This window comes from Anolis sagrei, chromosome 2 (assembly GCF_037176765.1).
Source record: "Anolis sagrei isolate rAnoSag1 chromosome 2, rAnoSag1.mat, whole genome shotgun sequence".
Lineage (NCBI taxonomy): Eukaryota > Metazoa > Chordata > Lepidosauria > Squamata > Dactyloidae > Anolis > Anolis sagrei.
In genome coordinates this window covers 213,131,426-213,150,407 of record NC_090022.1, presented here as the reverse complement: position 1 = coordinate 213,150,407, position 18,982 = coordinate 213,131,426, and the positions used below count along the sequence as shown (strand labels likewise).

The following is an 18,982-nucleotide window of genomic DNA, read 5'->3' as shown; positions in this document are numbered from 1 at the left end:
AAGCCCTTGTGAAACTTTTTTGAATATTTGTTATTTTTTAAAGAAAACCCAGGCACTAAAAACCTCACCTCCTCTTTCAAAAATTGTGGAGTCAGGGAAAACTCCAACAGATTCCTGTACCATAAACCCGTTTTCTAGTCAAACGCATTTTGGGACTGTGATAATAATTACATCTCTCCACCCATCATGAACAGCTCGCACACTTTTTCTTTCCAGTTAGGATTTCAATGTGGGCCTTTTGCTTCATGGTTTGCTTTGCTACTCCAATCCATAAACCAAGCTCTTGGCTGTTTCCCATTTCTGTTGTTGTTGTTGCCGGTAACATACAGGGAAAAGGCAGAACTACTTAATGCCTTCTTTGCCTCGGTCTTCTCACAAAAAGAGAGTCTTCAACCTCAGCAAGATGGAGTGGATGAGGGATTGGAGGACATCCAACCCCAAATTGGGAAAGAAGTCGTCCAGGAATACCTGACCGCTCTTAATGAGTTCAAGTTCCCAGGGCCAGATCAAGTACACCCCAGAGTATTGAAGGAACTAGCGGAAGTCATTTCGGAACCATTGGCAACCATCTTTGAGAGTTCTTGGAGAACGGGAGAAGTTCCAGCAGATTGGAGGAGGGCCAATGTGGTCCCAATCTTCAAGAAGGGAAAAAAGGATGACCCAAACAACTACCGTCCGGTCAGCCTCACGTCGATACCGGGCAAGATTCTGGAAAAGATTGTTAAGGAAGCGGTCTGCAAACACTTAGAAACAAATGCAGTCATCGCTAATAGTCAACATGGATTTATCAAAAACAAGTCATGCCAGACTAATCTGATCTCTTTCTTCGATAGAGCTACAAGCTGGGTAGATGCGGGGAATGCCGTGGATGTAGCGTACCTGGATTTCAGGAAGGCCTTCGACAAGGTCCCCCATGACCTTCTAGCAAGGAAACTAGTCCAATGTGGGCTAGGCAAAACTACGGTGAGGTGGATCTGTAATTGGTTAAGTGGACGAACACAGAGAGTGCTCATTAATGCTTCCTCTTCATCTTGGAAAGAAGTGACAAGTGGAGTGCCGCAGGGTTCCGTCCTGGGCCCGGTCCTGTTCAACATCTTTATTAATGACTTAGATGAAGGGCTAGAAGGCATGATCATGAAGTTTGCAGACGACACCAAATTGGGAGGGATAGCCAATAGTCCAGAGGACAGGAGCAGAATTCAAAACGATCTTGACAGATTAGAGAGATGGGCCAAAACTAACAAAATGAAGTTCAACAGTGACAAATGCAAGATACTCCACTTTGGCAGAAAAAATGAAATGCAAAGATACAGAATGGGTGACGCCTGGCTCGAGAGCAGTACGTGTGAAAAAGATCTTGGAGTCCTCGTGGACAACAGGTTAAACATGAGCCAACAATGTGATGTGGTGGCAAAAAAAGCCAATGGGATTTTGGCCTGCATAAATAGGAGCATGGTGTCTAGATCTAGGGAAGTAATGCTACCCCTCTATTCTGCTTTGGTTGGACCACATCTGGAATATTGTGTCCAATTCTGGGCACCACAATTCAAGAGAGATATTGACAAGCTGGAATGTGTCCAGAGGAGGGCGACTAAAATGATCAAGGGTCTGGAGAACAAGCCCTTTGAGGAGCAGCTTAGGGAACTGGGCATGTTTAGCCTGAAGAAAAGAAGGCTGAGGGGAGATATGATAGCCATGTGTAAATATGTGAGAAGAAGCCACAGGGAGGAGGGAGCAAGCTTGTTTTCTGCTTCCTTGGAGACTAGGATGCGGAACAATGGCTTCAAACTACAAGAGAGGAGATTCCATCTGAACATTAGGAAGAACTTCCTGACTGTGAGAGCCGTTCAGCAGTGGAACTCTCTGCCCCGGAGTGTGGTGGAGGCTCCTTCTTTGGAAGCTTTTAAGCAGAGGCTGGATGGCCATTTGTCAGGGGTGATTTGAATGCAATATTCCTGCTTCTTGGCAGGGGGTTGGACTGGATGGCCCATGAGGTCTCTTCCAACTCTTTGATTCTTTGATTCTATGATTCTATGAAACATGGCAAACTGGATATTTTTTCAAATGGAAACTGTGATGCAATGGATAAAATGTTTGATTTAGAATAGGAAGGTGAAGTCTGAACTCTTTAAACAACTGTACATTTGTGGTGTTGTGTGGTTTCTTCTAATGTTTTGCCTGCATCTGTGGCTGGCATCTTCTGAAGATCAGAGAAAATGCTGCTAGAACACGGCCATACAGCTCGGAAACCCGAGTGATTCTGGCTGTGAAAACCTTCAACAACTGTACATTTATTATATGGAGATCATGGGCTAATCACATTATCTCTAAGTCTAACTTATATCTTTACTATTATGTAAAATCATGAACAGCACCTTTAATTTCTTGAGGTTTATGGGCACTGTAACCTTTCAAAGGTCAAAAAAGTGCTAAATGACATGAATATCGGACATAGAATCAAATCTCTTCCACTGAAGTAAGTTGGACATAACATTTCCCACTTTCATTCCATTAGCTATTAGCTATAGGACTCTTAAAATGGATAGGTCTTTACAAAGTAGTTTGGAGATTTGGTAAAGTGGGGTATAAAACTGCTAGCAGTGGAATACATGGATACAAATTCTGGACCATTATAGACACTTTGTTACTCTAGAGAATTAACAATGTGGTGGATTTCTCGTGCTGGTAGGATCCCACACACATGCAAATTAGAGTTGTTGTAAAGATTCTAGCAAAACATACCTTCCTGCTTGTGACCTGAGTCATAAGATTACCCAGGCCACATTTATGTGGGTGACACACCACAAAGCTTTTCACTCAATCAATGTAGAACAAATAGCTTCCTTCTGCTGTGCAGGTTCTGAAAGACAGACTCTAACTTGTTTCAATTTCTATCAAAAGTAATGAATTATTGACTATTTTTATATGTGTTGAAAGCTGCACAATACAGTGATACCATAAACAAGACTAAGCATATTGTAAATGTATCATTGGGGTCATATCAACTTATCTCCCCTCTCCTCCATCCTAATGAAAAAAATGGGCAGTTAATGTTGATTGTATTTACTATGGCTTGATTCAGATGTCACAATAACTCAAAACAGGGACAGACAGCCTTGAACTCATTATCCCATGCCTTCATTTCCTGGAGTGGTTGTTATTTTGGAAGCCCATGATTCTGATTAACCACAGCTTGTTATACTCAGAAATCCATAAACCTACTTCAAACTACTGGGTGTGTGAACCTAGCTTGCCTAAATAGTTTTCATTTGATGTGTGCTAACAACATGGATTCCGTGGCATATTGCTTGCCACTGCTCGCCCTAACCCTAACCCACTGTTATCTCCCATCCTTAAAAAAATGATTGTGGGGACTTCCCTTCTTCCTAGTTCCCAAAGCTGTGGCCTGGGGAAGAAGTATGGAAGGAAAATAGTTCTTACCATGTGCCACCCAGCCATGTTTACACTGATCGCAGGTTCTCAGGTTTATCTTCCCTGGTTGGAAACATTCACACGTGCAATTTACCAATGTACAGCGAATGGCCTAGAAGAAGAAAAGGGAAAAAAACCTTCCATAAACTTGTAAGTATAATTAAAAACATAACACAATTAGAATGGGATCTAAAATGACCATCAAAAATTCTTCCAAGCATATAGAGAATGCTGGAATCTGTCTGGAATCTACCTCTATTTCAGCTTTACCACAGACTGCTCTGGAAAATTTCCTTGTCTTCCAGAGGTGATTTTGGGGGCAAGGAGCAGTAACATAAAGTGGGAATATGGAACAACCCTTATGAATGTGCAGAATGTCAACAATGGCTCTTTAGATCTTGGATATAAAATATTAAGAAAGATGTTGCTGTGCATCAAATAGTTGCTTGCAGAATAGCTGTCATTTACATTTCCCTGTTGCATATATAATACATATTAAAATGAAAACATGGCATGAAATAACTTGTTTCAATGAAACCATGGGAAGGGCACATCAAAAAAGTACTTTTCTCATAGTCACAGAGCAATTCCAATTACAGGAATGCAAAAAGTCATAATCATAATTCCATGATCATGAATAAATGTTTCAAAATATTACAGGTCCAAGTCCACCTTGGAGTTTTAAATGAAGAAGAAGAAATATGTGTCACAGAAATCTGGTTTAATTTTCAAATGCCCAATGGAATTTTTTTAAAGCGAGTTATGTTTTCACATTATAACATGTCATGTAAATTATAACCATGAATGAAATAGGTACTCAACTATACATAAAGGGAGAGCAAAGGTCTCCTTCACCACCCTTGAGCCTCTTAAAAATAAATTCCAATGTTTTGTTTTCTTTTCAAGACATATAAGAGATGCAATCTAGAATGGCATCAGAACAATCATCATCATCATCATCATCATCATCACTTTATTTCTTAATTAGTCGCTCTCCACCAAAGTGCTCCGAGCGACTTACAATGACAGAAAAGGGAAGTTAACTTTAAAGATACTGTGCAACTTTAATGCACTTCCACTTTTCAATTCCTCTTACAAGGCACCCAGTGTTTACCTTTTGACAATTTACATATTCCCTTTAAAACAAAAATGGTTTATAGGCAAGTAGGGCTGAAATGCACCTCGTACAAATAGAACATTTACATTGAAAAGGAAAGATAGGCAATTCCTTTATATTACAAAGCAAATACATAAATAATGTGCCAGCTTTTTTTTAGGGCAGGACCTCAGTTTTTAAATAGTGCTAAAGTTGACCCGTGTTCCTTAAGCTACTACTAGTAAATTTATGGCATGCATTTAGACTTAATTTGCACACCGATTTTTGAAATGGAGGGAATTATATTCATCATTCACACATTAACAATGTACTGTAACTACTCGAAATGCCAGGAAATGATCACTCCACCAATTTAGATGCAACCAGTGATTACTTTGGAGTCGAAGGCCAGAGGGAGGGGGTTACTACCTGTAATTGCAAGAACATCAGAATTTTCTACATGCTGTCTCAACTGATGTATAGAATTGTAAAGCTTTACATTATAGAACCTAACTATGTTTGTTTTGAAATAGTGATATTGGCTACATTATTATATGCTCCTGCTTCGAAGTCTCACTTAATTTGGAGAGTACTACTTCCAAGTAAGTATGCATGAAATCAGGTTGTTTATATATGATGTTATAGGAATGAATACAAAGAGGAATGTGTATAAATGGATGCTTCTTTTGCTCAGAGTAGTAAGTGGGGGAAGCACATTTGCTCTCCATGCTGTACCCACTGAATATGTTGAATTTTATGGCCTTATCACATTCTGACTCTATTGCCCCGCATGCTGCTCCCTTGCAGCAACCCTTCCCCCATTACATGGGGGAAGTATCGCGCAAGCAGAAAGGATCCATGTTGGCTCCATTGGAGACAGCACAAGGGCAGGCTCCCCTGTTGAGAGGGAAGCGTCAAATGCTGCTTCTACTCCATTTGTGGGCAGGACTTTGGCTGGAAGTCCAGCAATGTCATGGGATGGGCAGCATGCCTATTTATCACTGGACTGGTGGGGAAGCGTCCTAGGATGCTTCCCAAGCCTCATCTGATGTGGTTGTTAATGCGCAGTCCCTGAAAGCTCAGGGATGCACTACAACACAATACAACCCAGTCTAATAGATGCAATATCTCTGTGAGCAAAGGAATAGAATCCAGAATATTATTAACAGAAACAATGTTTGCTATATTATTTTCTTTATTCTGTAAGCTCTGATAAGTCTTTGTAGTCTTTTCTCCCCACGTAATTCCCACCGTTTGCACCATCCTTGCATTTTTCTCCCTCTCCATCTGCTGCTCTATATAAAGCTCTAAAAAGCATTGTTGAATGAGGGACGAGGGAAGAGGAACTTGCTGTATTATACCTGACATTTAAGTGTTCCAACTGACCAACTGTTCATTAGCAAGGTTGTAAAACACTGTTGTACCTATCACTGATTAAAGGAATTAGAAATATGAAATATAAGAGCAGCCATGAAATTGCTGACTAGGCAAGAATAATATATGTGATTGTAGGTTACAAAACGAAGGAAGGAAAAAATCTACCAAAAGGTCCCTCTCCGTGTTCAATACTTTATTGACTCAGTAATATATCAGGTCTCCCCGAGTCAGTAATGGTGTCTTTCTCTAATATGTTCATTAATTAATGAACTCAGTAATTAATTGCACTGCGAAAAGGCATAAAAAAGGGGAGATCCTTGTGCTAACACATACTTTTTTTCAAAATTTGTTTTCAGTGTAGTATGTACACCTTGCTGGGGTTTATCCTATTAGTGGAGGCAACAATTACAACCTAATAAATATCTGAACAGTATTATAGTATCTCTACTCAAGGTTGAGAATAATTTTTAGAAATCCCCACTTCTCTCCTTTATCAGGAATAGGATAGTTGGCTCGTGGTAAAATAATTAATTAAAGCTGAAATACAGCATTTCAGCCCAATATGAAATATTGTCTGAATTGCTCATTTAGCCATTTATAAATAATAGCACATTTAATATCCCTTATCCAACATGCTTAGGGCCAGAAAAGATTGGGATTTTTTCATTGTTTTGAATTCTGGAATGTCTTTATTTGCACATATATACATACTGAGAAATCTTGGAGGTCACATACAAGTCCTAAACATGAAATTCATTTATGTTTCATGTAAACCCTATGAATATAGCATGAATGTAATTTTATACAATAATTTCAAGAATATTGATACAACGATTGTGTACATTGAACCATCAAAAACAGAGATGTCACTATCTCAGTCACCCACAAGGACCATTTGGGAATATTTTGGATTTTGGAATTCTGGACAAGGGATGCTCAATCTGTATTGGGAAGAATGGGAAAAATCTATATTTTTTACACTCATATTATTCACAAAATCACATCTTCAAAAATATTCCAAAACATTTTAAACATCTAGATTATTTTGTATCCTTTTTCAACAACAAAAGCAGTAACTACACGGCTTAATTCTCATTATTAGGTCCAGATTAAAATTTCAAATATGATAAACCAACACTTGTACTGCAAAAATCTATTGGATGGATAGCTGTGCCATTGCTAGGCCCATACTGTATATCTACACAAATGTAAATCTATTATTTGGAATACACTCTTAGGCAAGCATGTATGGGCAGTGTCTTCCTCTTCAATGAGGGGAAGAAGTAGCAAATCAAAGCATGTATCAAAACAAGTGTGGGGTAAGAATGAATACAAGAATGGCAGCTGTGGATGAGGCAGATGTAGATTTTTTTTAGAAGTCTAAATGTGTATTGCATTTCAATAGAAAGGGCATGAAAGGGCAACAGCTACATCTTTAATTATGTTCTTGACCTTAGCTGTGGTGTAAAACTGATGGGGAAGGACTATGAGAGCTTGGGCAAACCTTAAAGCAGATCAATAAGAAGCTTCCCATGAAACAGATTCTAGGTATTACGAATATCCAGTGTTTCTGAAACACAGCAAGAATACCTTTCCAAATACTTTGCCAGGGCTGATGGGAAGAAGTCTGATACCCAACCACAAGAAAAAAAAACTGTGAAAGATTGAATCTCTTTGCCTAAGTCAGTGATTCTCAACCTGTGCGTCCCCAGATGTCTTGACCTTCAACTCCCAGAAATCCTAACAACTGGTAAACTGGCTGGGATTTCTGGGAGTTGTAGGCCAAAGCACCTGGGAACCCACAGATTCAGAACCACTAGTCTAAGTTTTAAGATCTTTGGGGAAATGCTTTCTCTTGGTCCCACTGCCATCACATACACTTTTGGTGAGGACCCGGGATCAAGCCTTCCTGGGGGCTGCTCCAGATTATGGAATTCCCTCCCAGGGGAGGTTCACTTGGTCCCATGACTCTTTTATTTTCAGCAGCAGGCTAATACATGCCAGCCTTTTGCTGAAAATCTATGTAACAGACAAATTTTATGGTGGAGGTGTGTCTTGTTGTTGCGATCTGTGTTTTTACATGGCTTGAATCTTCTGCTTTTAATCAAACAATTTAATTTTAAAAATGTTTTATAAATAATGTTTTATCTATATCCTGTGTTATATGTCACCTTCAATCCTGCATAGAGAAAAAGGAAGGATATAAATTAAACAAACTTTGAATTGTGGCAAATTATAATAGCAGTTTCTATGACGGTATCCAGCAAAAGGTGAAAGGGAAATGATGCTGTCCAAGAGTAAAGGAAATGTTAAAAGTTATACTGAGTACAAAGAAGCCATGGCATACACCTAAAAAGCTCTTTCGGTCATTGTATTAATGAAAAGACATAGGAAACCAATGAGAAATATGTTGAATTGCTGTTACAAAGAATATTAAAAGAGAACTTTCTAAGAACAAGTGAAAGATTAGCAATAATTGCTTAGATTCACTGTGTTTTAAAATTTACTAAAGATATAAATTCCACCTTCATAAGTAGTCTGTATATTCTTAGAATGCATCTACACTGCAGAATTAATGCAGGTTGACACTACTTTAACTGCCAAGGCTCAATGTAATGGAATCCTGGGTTCTGTAGCTTGGTGGGGCACCTCCACTCTTTAGCAGTGAAGGTTTGTCAAACAACAACTCCCATGATTCGATAGCCTTGTGCCATGGAAGTTATAATTGATGTCAAACTGAATTAATTCTAAGTATAGATGCAACCTAAGAGTAAAGTGCAAACTCTTTTTGCTGACTAAGATTGGAGGGTGTAAATGAAATATTGCCACCATCCAACAAAATACAACTAAATATTAGACAGATAATAATGATGGATCCACTGTGCAATAAACCTGGACTCCAGAGGAACATTATATTTTTCCATGTAAATAACCAGCCATGAGGCAGAACATCAAAGGCATTTTGTACAGGCAGAGCAGACTCAGTATTTCTTTTATTTCCACTACAATTATAAATATCGACTAGCAGCCCTTGAGATATCAGTGGAAAAATCACAATTCCATTCAGATTCATCCTTATGCAAGTTGCAAGAGTCGTTGTGTTTTCCCTTTAATAATACTACTGCTAATATCACGGTTTTTTTAAAGAAGCCATCCTGGAACACACTAACTGATTTTATCAAGCATCAATATTTTTAGCAGTGAGTCTTAGCTATTTCCTCTATATCTAATATAGGGGGATAAAATGCTATCCGATATCATATTACAATATGTTAGCAATAGTGGTAATGCTATCCTTTCAATAACAGGAGCAAGGGATGTGTGGTGGCATGAGAACAAATGGATCAATCCTGTATTAATTGATTAAAATGCCAGCAGTGACAGTGAAAAGAATTGATGCACTAATACTGCTGTTGATGAAATTACTCCTGTTTGTAGTGTGTTGGGAGGTGGAGAGGATCAATTGATGAACTGAGTGTGGTATTTTTTTTGTTTGAAAAGCAATAGATAATAATGAGATTCTATAACTGGAGGTCACCTGAAGGTCATCTATCTTGACTCACTACTCTAATTTAAAGTAAATCTTCATCAAATAGATTTTTCTAGACATAAATCTGGATTTATGAAGGGACAATTTGATAAAACCCGTTTAATCCTATGACATAGCTGTGTTAATATGGAATATCAGTCTACAAAGGAATCTTGTAGCATTTTAGAGACTGAGAAAGAAAAATTGGTAATGTAAACTTTCATAAACTACAGTAGAGTCTCGCTTATCCAACATAAACCGGCTGGCAGAACATTGGATAAGCAAAAATGTTGGATAATAAGGAGGGATTAAGGAAAAACATATTAAACATCAAATTACGTTATGATTTTACAAATTAATTACCAAAACATCATGTTTTACAACAAATTAATAGAAAAAGCAGTTCAATACACGGTGGCGTTATGTAGTAATGACTGCATATATGAATTTAGCACCAAAACATCACAATGTATTGAAACAGCTGTGGATCTGGGCAGGAAGCACAGTGCATTGGGTAATACAGAACATTGGATGACCAAAGGTTGAATAAGTGAGACTCTACTGTACTTGAAATCTACCTCATCAGATGCATGTAGTCTATAAATATTATGCCACCAACTTTGTTCTCTCGGGCTCTAAGGTGCTATAACATACCTTTTGTGTCTTAGTTAATCCTAGTAGCACAGCGAGCATTAAGGGACAAAACAAATATGAATCCCTTGGTTTACTCAATTTTCTAGTAGAAAAATTATAAAGTTTGAGGAAAAAAAGGGGGTGGGAAAAGTTGGCTAGAAAATAAATAAATAAATCCTAAATTGTTGTGTGTTTTCAAGTCACTCCAATAGTTTCCTTTCCCTTCTCCTGAGTCTGAGAGAGTACGATTTGCCTAAGATCACTTAGGACATCATCACACTGAGGTCCACATGGTAGGTTTAGTTTGAGTTTTGCTGATGGCAGCAAGGTCGCCTCTCTCTGCTTCCATCTTCTCACGGATGGCCAGCGCTTTTTGGATAAAAAGGGTCAATTTTAAAATAGAGTTTTTATCTGAACCCTGAAGAAGGATGTGCAATTTCTCCTTATTCTCTGAATAAGTATGGTTCTCCAGCAGAGGCTCTAGGTAGTAAGACCGGATCCTGTTGTAGTAGGGACATTTTAAGAAAAAATGTTCTGAGTCCTCCACTTCTGCATCTACCTCACGGCACCCACAGGTTCTCCTCGTGTAGGGGATATTCTGATGTCGTCCCAACTTGGACTTAATGTCGAGCTGCTCAAATCTAGCCTGGGTAAAAACTTTTCTAAGATAGAGTGGAAGTATAAAAGAGAGGTAAGGTTCCATGCCCACATTACATTTAAATTTGGCCAGGTATGGAGTGGCTCTAGCTTGCGCTATGTTCATTAGATCATTTTGTGCAGCAATGTCGAGAGCTCTTTGGTATACAATTGAGCATACCTTTGCCCCAAAATTTGTTAACTCGTGAGGGGCAAAACCTAACCTACTGACTGTGTGGCCAAATCTGCTAAGCCAAGATGACCACTCTTTGTGGTTTTCTTGTTCTAGAAGGCATAGGGCTGGGAGTCTGTGTGGTTGCATTTGTCTTATTTTGTACCACCAATTGATCTGCCTCTTCAGAATTGTGGTGGAGATTGGGGGTACTCCCGTCTCTGCTCTCACTGCAGCTGACAGGGATGATCTCTCCACACCTAAGCCAATTTTCAGGTGGCGCAGTTGGAATCTCTCTACCAGTAAAGGGTCTTGCTCACCCCATATTTCAGCTCCATACAAAGCGATGGGGAACACCTTTGCCTTAAGAACCTTCAGAAAGGGGCGCAGAGAGCCCGGGTAATTGTGGTTGCATAATTTATGAATTGCCTGTGCAGCATTATCAGCTTTTGCAATACTTAGTTTTAGATGTTGGGTCCATGCCCCTGATGCCGCAAAATGAAGACCTAAGTATTTAAATGTCCTCACTTGCTCCACTTTGTGCCCGTCAAGGTGCCAGTTGGAAGCCTTAGCACATGGTAGGTGATAGCGGGGGGATTCGCTATGCATCATGATGAATTCAACAGGCAGTGAGAGAACCCCATGCCCCTTATCATCCACTTACCCATCCCACGGGGGGAAATGTCGCCACCTGGCTTTCTCCTGCGCTAGCCCTGTTCTTCTCAATGAAGTCCCCCATGCTCATTGGGAAGTGTCCTAAGATGCTGGACGGATTGAGCCCCACCAGAAGTAGCTGTGCATCATCTGATGGCACCTAGCAGGCTCCACTCTCCCAGTATCCTTCAAGGGTCCTAGGCACGGAAATTCCCTAATGTGATGAGGTCCTTAGTGCGTCTCCATGGCCAAGTGGGGATTCAAACCCTTGAGTTGTAGTCCAGCACTGAAACCACTACACTATGCTGGCTCTATGAGCATAAATACATAAGAAACAACTAAGAAAAAGCCCAATCCATAATGTATTTCTGTACTTAGGACATGCTGCCATTTGCATGAGAGAAATATATTGGAAAACTTCACTCCTTGAAACAGTACACTATTGAAACATTTAATATTTTCAGCATAGATTAAACTTCACATAAAATATTACTTCCTAAATTCTATAATTGCCGGACTAATGCAGTTTTTCACTCTGGTTTGGACTCATATGTTCTCCAGTGGTTGCCTTTGAAAGGTTTATCTTGACTAGAATTATGTGACCTGCTTGTTGACTAATTTCTGGTGGAACAACAACAGACAGTGCTTTATGAACATATAGAACTTGCTGCCATAAAGTATTGTGGATGGCTAGCTGGGTGGCTTTTTAAAAACTTGAAGCTCATAAATGACTCATATATTCACTGTGATAACTACACTAAATCCGGAGCTACTCTACAAAACCCAAATCTTAGTTGTAAATGAATTCTATAAATGCAGATTTTTGTGAATAAGCTTCAGGCTTGATGATGAGACAGATTTCTCTACTCCAGGAACTGAACAAGGGCAAGATGCCCCCTATACATGTCTTTCAATTCTATGGGACATATGTCAGGGTTAGGATAACCTTATGATCTTCTAGTTTTCTTCAAGGGACCTGCTCAGAGTGTGGTGTTCAGAAACTCCTCTTTGACACTATGGTAATTGAACTGTGATGTTCCCTATCTCTATGACAGTTAATTTATGTACTAAACTATTAGGAATGGTTTTGGAGTCCAGTGCCTCCAGTATGCTGATTGCACCTCATTCTATTTCAACTTTCTGCCGAAATTCGAGGAATCGTTCTAAATCAGTGTCTGAAGTTATTAATGAACTGGGTGATTGGAGATGACTTGAGGGCATATAACAACAAGTCGTTTTCCCTGCAAACCCAAAAAGAATGTAAGGTTTGAGTTTTGTAGAAAGTTCAATCCCAATTCTGACATTCTCGGATATGTATAAGAGTTTTATTAGCTAGTCCTAGGCTTAATAACTCCTTACCACATAACCATGTAACACCCTATTCTGTAAATCCTTATCCGAGGATAGGATAATTCAATGTGTGCTGTGATTCTGCAGCAATATCTTCAGGAAAACATATATTTTTTAAAAAATTCAGAGCTACATTTAAGCATCTGAAATGGGATGTAGCTAGACTTGTGAAGAAAAGTTGTAAAAAAACATCTCATTTTGATCAGAGAGGCCGCTTTGACATGATTTTAATTCATTAAACTTAATGAACCTATTTTAAGAACCAAATAATCTGATATGCTCACACAGGAGCCCCAGTTGGAGCAACAATTGGACAGATGCATACACTGACACAAAGACATCTTCCTCTAATTGAGTAATTGTGTTTTTAATCTTTTTTAAATACACAAGCAAATTCGTTCTGAATGCTGTTTCGGCAGAGATGTGAGATAAAAATGTATAACATTCTCAAAGTCCACATGGATCAATGTTAATGGCATACTTTTCCCAGCAGAGCAATGGATTCCAATAGACAGAGAAAGGAGTCATTCTCTATATTAGAGCTTCCCCATTCGCCCCCAAATCTGGATCTATAAGTTTGAGAAAATCTACAGAAGTGATTTTGGAAGGGGAATGGGCATAAATTACAGATGTTCTGCTTCAGAAATGCTGCATTTAGCTCTGTGTTTACTCAAGAGGTATGTAGGACCTCGCTTTATGGAAGTAATAAATTGGTTAGTTTGGGAGGGGAGTTGACAATGACTTTATGTTGTCTTCTGTTTTGACATTTTATTTTCTAACTAGTAACCCATTTTGCCTTAATTTTTTTCAGAAATCTAGCTTTTCCCTTCTTCCAAATTTGTTTGTTTGTTTATTACTTTGCTAATTCAATTGTTTTGTTAAATAGAAACAAATACAAAACTTTTAATATGTTTAATATTGAAGATCTCACAAGCCAAACAAATCTAACACAGCTATGGCAAACACAGATCAGATACTCATGGGATAAAGAGGCCTAAGGTTGGCATTTATTGGAGGGGAAAGGACATCAGGAATTTAACTGCAATGCTCTGGACTCAGTGAGTAGCCCTCTCTCAGCCCCTGACACTTTCTCTTTGCTATTATGCCCTCTTCACCTGCCATCTCAAAGTGAACACTGAGGTTTCAGAATGCAGACTAACTATTGAACTGGGTTATATAGCAGCGTAGACTCATATAATCCAGTTCAATGTGGTTCAGTCTGTATTATCTGCATCTACACTGACCACTACAATGCAGTTCAAACTGGATTATATGACAATGTAGATGAGCCCTGGGAGAGATAAAGACAACAAGCAACAGTCTTCAGGTGGCTCTTTACCCTCAATTATGATCCCATGAACAAGGAGACTCATGATATCAGATCATTTGTGATTAATGATGTGAGGGAGAAAATAAAACATATTTCTACAAAAAAGTTCCATAAATCTATTTAGCAATACTGAATGGACACCACATTTCCCTGCTCTGAAATTTAAATAACAATTTAAATTTATTATACAGAGAGTCACAGTGAAAATGGAAATGTTCCAATTAGCAGAATGGACATAGGTTAAATTCTTTTGGAAGAAGTTGTGCATACAACTACAGCATACCATGCACTATTTATTAGGTGTGCTACACTTAGGGCATTGACAGTTTTCAGTAGCTTTGATAATTAAATTTGAACAAATTATGCCAAAAAACCACATGCAGTAAACATTCAAAGTCAAGTTTTCGAATAAAAAGTATTTCCACATCAGTTTAGTTGAGCGCATTATTTAAACAACATTAAGTGTCCTTTCTTTTTCACCATATCAAAAGTTACAATTCAAATACTTACAGATTGTTGGAATGTTCAAATATTTTATTAAGCAACTGAAAAAAATGCTCTATTTAAGACTTTGGGCTTTTTCTAATTCATTCTTCAAGAAAATCTCTTGTCATTGGCACTACCAGAAGACATGAAGATCTATTTTCAACAATCAAAATACCTTTTGCTGAATTCAGACTTTTCATGCAAGAATACATCATGACCATACACTTACAGCTATGCAGTGGCAGGATTTTCTCATGACTAGTGAAAGCTATACATGCCAATGATAGGGCTACAAAAGGTCTCATGCTGGGAGAGATGCTTAAATCTTCAAATCATAATAGCAGATATAAATGTACTACATGCAAGGGTACCAGGGGTGCATAATGTGCAAAAGGAAAGAGTGGTTGACAAATTAATAGCGTGTGCTCAAACTGTTTTATTGAGGCGTTGGAAAGATAAAACAAAGTGGACTCTGACAAATTGGTGTAACTGTATAGTAAATATGCTAAATGTGGAAATAACAAATTGCAAATTGAACAATATAGACAAAATACAAAATGTTGTAATAATTAAGAACATGTGGGATCCAGTTAGGAATTATTTACATAATGTATTAAGATGTGGAGTGGAAAAACTGAGGCTAAGACTGATATTACAAATGTAATTTCTGTAGTTTATTGTATAAATTGTATTTCCAGGGAAGAGGGGCAGAGGTGGGAGTGGGGTAAACAATTAAATAATTAATATAATTATTAAAAAAATAAAAATGCTGGGAAAGAGGAAATAAATAAAAAAAAATATAGAACTATTGTGAAGCACAAAGCTATGCACTATTTCTGCTTTCCAAACATTGAACACTTTCTTAAAAATATCTACAGCAACATTTGATGAGGCCACCTTTCACATGGCATAAGACAGACGTTACCACAGAGATTTGATGGGGGAAATATGATAGACAATTTCCATAATTGTACCAGTAAATAACTAGCATTTGGGCTTTAGGCAATCTGTGTGGTTATTTTAAGTCCTTTGATAGAACATTGTATGAGTAACCAAAATATAGTAAAGATTTACACAACTCAAAAAAATCTTCCCTCAGGAATTCAGAGAAGTGAACACTGAATGTTCTACACAGAATCACTCTTTTTGGAAAGCAGCCATTATATCAGAAAGTGTCATACAAATATTGGTAAATCGCAAAGTAAAATAATTTGATTCCTCATTTTGCATTTCAATGCTATTCAATACACTCGAGTGTTTCTACAAACCTCATACTCTGGTATCGTTCACATACAGCATGCGAGTCATTCAAAGCATCTCAGTATTATATCAGCAGTTTTACATCATATTATATTAGCATTGTTTCCGATGTGTATTTATTTCCACTAATACAATTTGAAAGGTGCTAATATCATTATATTTCTCTGTGGCATTCAGGAAAACTATACTAATATGATATGATGGTAAGAATACTAACAAGACATAAGACTGCTATGGAGATAAAATAAGATTCTTTCATTAGGAAAAACACCTGGCAGAGAAATGTTTTACAAAACCATGTATGACTGTTGTTCTGGAACAACTGGAGAATTAAAAACTGCACTGTGGGTTGAAAGAAGAAAAGGCATTTGAAGTCCTGTATCTGCACTGAGACACTCTGTAGCCATATAAAGACTTTACAAAAATGCATTTTTCCAAGGAATGTTCTTAGAGAGGATTATGCAATGACACAGCAATCTTGTATTAAGGGTAGGTGAAACACTTTGGGGGTTTTGATTTTGATGAGAATGATATAAACATAAATATTGTATAGTTGTGTTGTACTGCATCCTGGAATCCTCAGATAAAGGGAAGGATATGCATATTTCAATAACCAAAGGATTCTCAATTAATGCAAATGTATCGGACTTCTGCAGATTGCAAATCTAGGATTGTTTGTAGCTAAATATGAAGTAACACATACACTGGAATGGTTCAATGATCCAAATCCGCCTTCTCCACACCCACAGAATGTTTAGGGATACAGATTAATATTTCACACTATATTGTTTTCTCCTGGAAATGTTAGAGTAGAATCACACTGTTATGTAATTAGGTATAACATAATTATTGCCAAATATGTTTATGAGGCAAGTTGTTTCTGTAGACTATACCTATTATTGTTGTTGCCTGCTATAGCATTGCACTTAATTTCCTGGGCCCTCTAGAAATTGTGCTGGCCTCAGCCCGGCCTTTTTAAATTGCCTTGAACAAGCAGGATTATTTTAAATATATGTGCTATTGTGATTTTTTAATGCTTATATTGCTTTGTTAATTTTATGTTTATGTTGTTTACTCTGTATGTATTGATGATGTTACTTGGAAACTGCTCTGAGTCCCCTCGGAGAGAGAGAGCGGTATATAAATAAAGTTTTGTTGTTGTTTGTAGTCCGAGTGACCCAGGAGAGTTGATCTGGGAGACTTGAGTTCAAAAACAGATGTCAATGATTGGTGATGCTTGATCAGGCCTTCCTTAAATTTCTGCATAAAATTAAGGAAGGTTATTTTTATTGTTTTCCTTTTTAAGGTGAGATTGAGATTCTAAATTCTAGAAACAACATAGTTTACTCATAAAGTAGCCATATTCTTGTCACATTGTATATGTGTTCATAATACTGAAAATGCAAAGAATTGTGGAATTATTGGTTCATTGATATGTAAATTGTTCGTTTACCATTACTATTTTTTATAAACAGAGGCTTTGCCACTGAAGAATTAGCAGGCTAGTTCAAATCAATATGTGAAATTGAATATACACTTCCTTAACCCACTGGCTTTGAGCCTTTGTATGGCTCAACAGCAGGAGAAAACCCAGGGTGCCATTGAAAATGTATATAATGCAGTCCACTCAATCTATTTCAATACTCAAATGGTACATTTTGTTCCTTTAAACATAATTCTCATGTATGCTTTCTTTCTCTGTGTTGTCTCTGTATTTTCTTCCTCTCTTTTATTTATTTATTTATTTATTTATTTCTTGCATTTATTGACCGCCACTCTCAGCCCGAAGGCGACTCGTGGCGGTGAACAACAACGTATAAAGACAGTGTACAAAAAATGACGACAATACAAACACAACTACTACTACATAACATATACTTATGCTAAAAATCCGCTTCGTCCAATCCTGGGGTCATAGTCAAAATCGTAGTCATAGTCATAGTCCATTCCAGAGTCGTTCCAATGATACACTCAGTTGAAGGCCTGCTCGAAGAGCCATGTTTTCAGGCTCCTACGGAAGGCCATCAACGAGGGCGCCTGTCTAATTTCAGTAGGGAGGGTGTTCCACAACCGGGGGGCCACCACCGAGAAGGCTCGCTCTCTCGTCCCCGCCAGACGTGCCTGTGAGGCAGGCGGGACCGAGAGAAGGGCCTCCCCGGATGATCTCAAGGCCCTCGTGGGCTCGTAGGCCGAGATGCGGTCTGCAAGGTATTTTGGGCCGGAACCGTTTAGGGCTTTGTAGGATAACACCAGCACCTTAAATTGGGCCCGGTAGCAAATCGGCAGCCAGTGGAGCTGGGACAGCAGGGGCGTTGTATGCTCTCTGCGTCCTGCTCCTGTTAACAACATGGCTGCCGCGCGTTGAACTAGCTGAAGCTTCCGGGCCGTCTTCAAGGGCAGCCCCACGTAGAGAGCGTTGCAGTAGTCGAGGCGGGATGTGACCAAAGCATGTACCACCGTGGCCAAGTCAGACTTCCCAAGATACGGGCGCAGCTGGCGCACGAGCCGAAGCTGTGCAAATGCTCCCCTGGTCACCGCTGAAACCTGGGGTTCCAGGCTCAGCGATGAGTCCAGGGTCACACCCAAGCTGCGAACCTGCGCCTTCAAGGGGAGTGCGACCCCGTCCAGCACAGGCTGTAACCCTATACCCTGCTCGGCCTTGCGACTGACCAGGAGTACCTCTGTCTTGTCTGGATTTAGTTTCAGTTTGTTCGCCCTCATCCAGACCATTACAGCGGCCAGGCACCGGTTCAGGACTTCGACGGCCTCCTTAGTAGCAGGTGGGAAGGAGTGACAGAGTTGGACGTCATCTGCGTACAGGTGACACTGCACCCCGAAACTCCGGATGATCTCACCCAGCGGCTTCATGTAGATGTTGAACAGCAAGGGGGACAAGATGGAGCCCTGAGGAACGCCACAGGTCAACGGCCGTGGCGTTGAACAGGAGTCCCCCAATAACACCTTCTGGGTACGACCCTCCAGAAATGACCGGAGCCACTGCAGAGCAGTGCCCCCGAGACCCATCTC

General features: G+C 39.1%; 1 protein-coding gene across 8 annotated transcripts in view; it reads right to left on the bottom strand.

The window, feature by feature from the left end:
* Window positions 1-18,982, bottom strand: part of BNC2 (basonuclin zinc finger protein 2) — a 459,184-nt gene that overhangs the window by 147,112 nt on the left and 293,090 nt on the right. For all 8 annotated transcript variants that reach the window (XR_009630641.2, XM_060762421.2, XM_060762422.2 and 5 more), the window contains one exon: window positions 3,442-3,544. Coding sequence is in view for 7 of the 8 variants with exons in the window: in XM_060762421.2 (XP_060618404.2) it covers window positions 3,442-3,544 (103 nt within the window). In the remaining variant the exon portion in view is untranslated. The remainder of the gene's footprint in view (window positions 1-3,441; window positions 3,545-18,982) is intronic.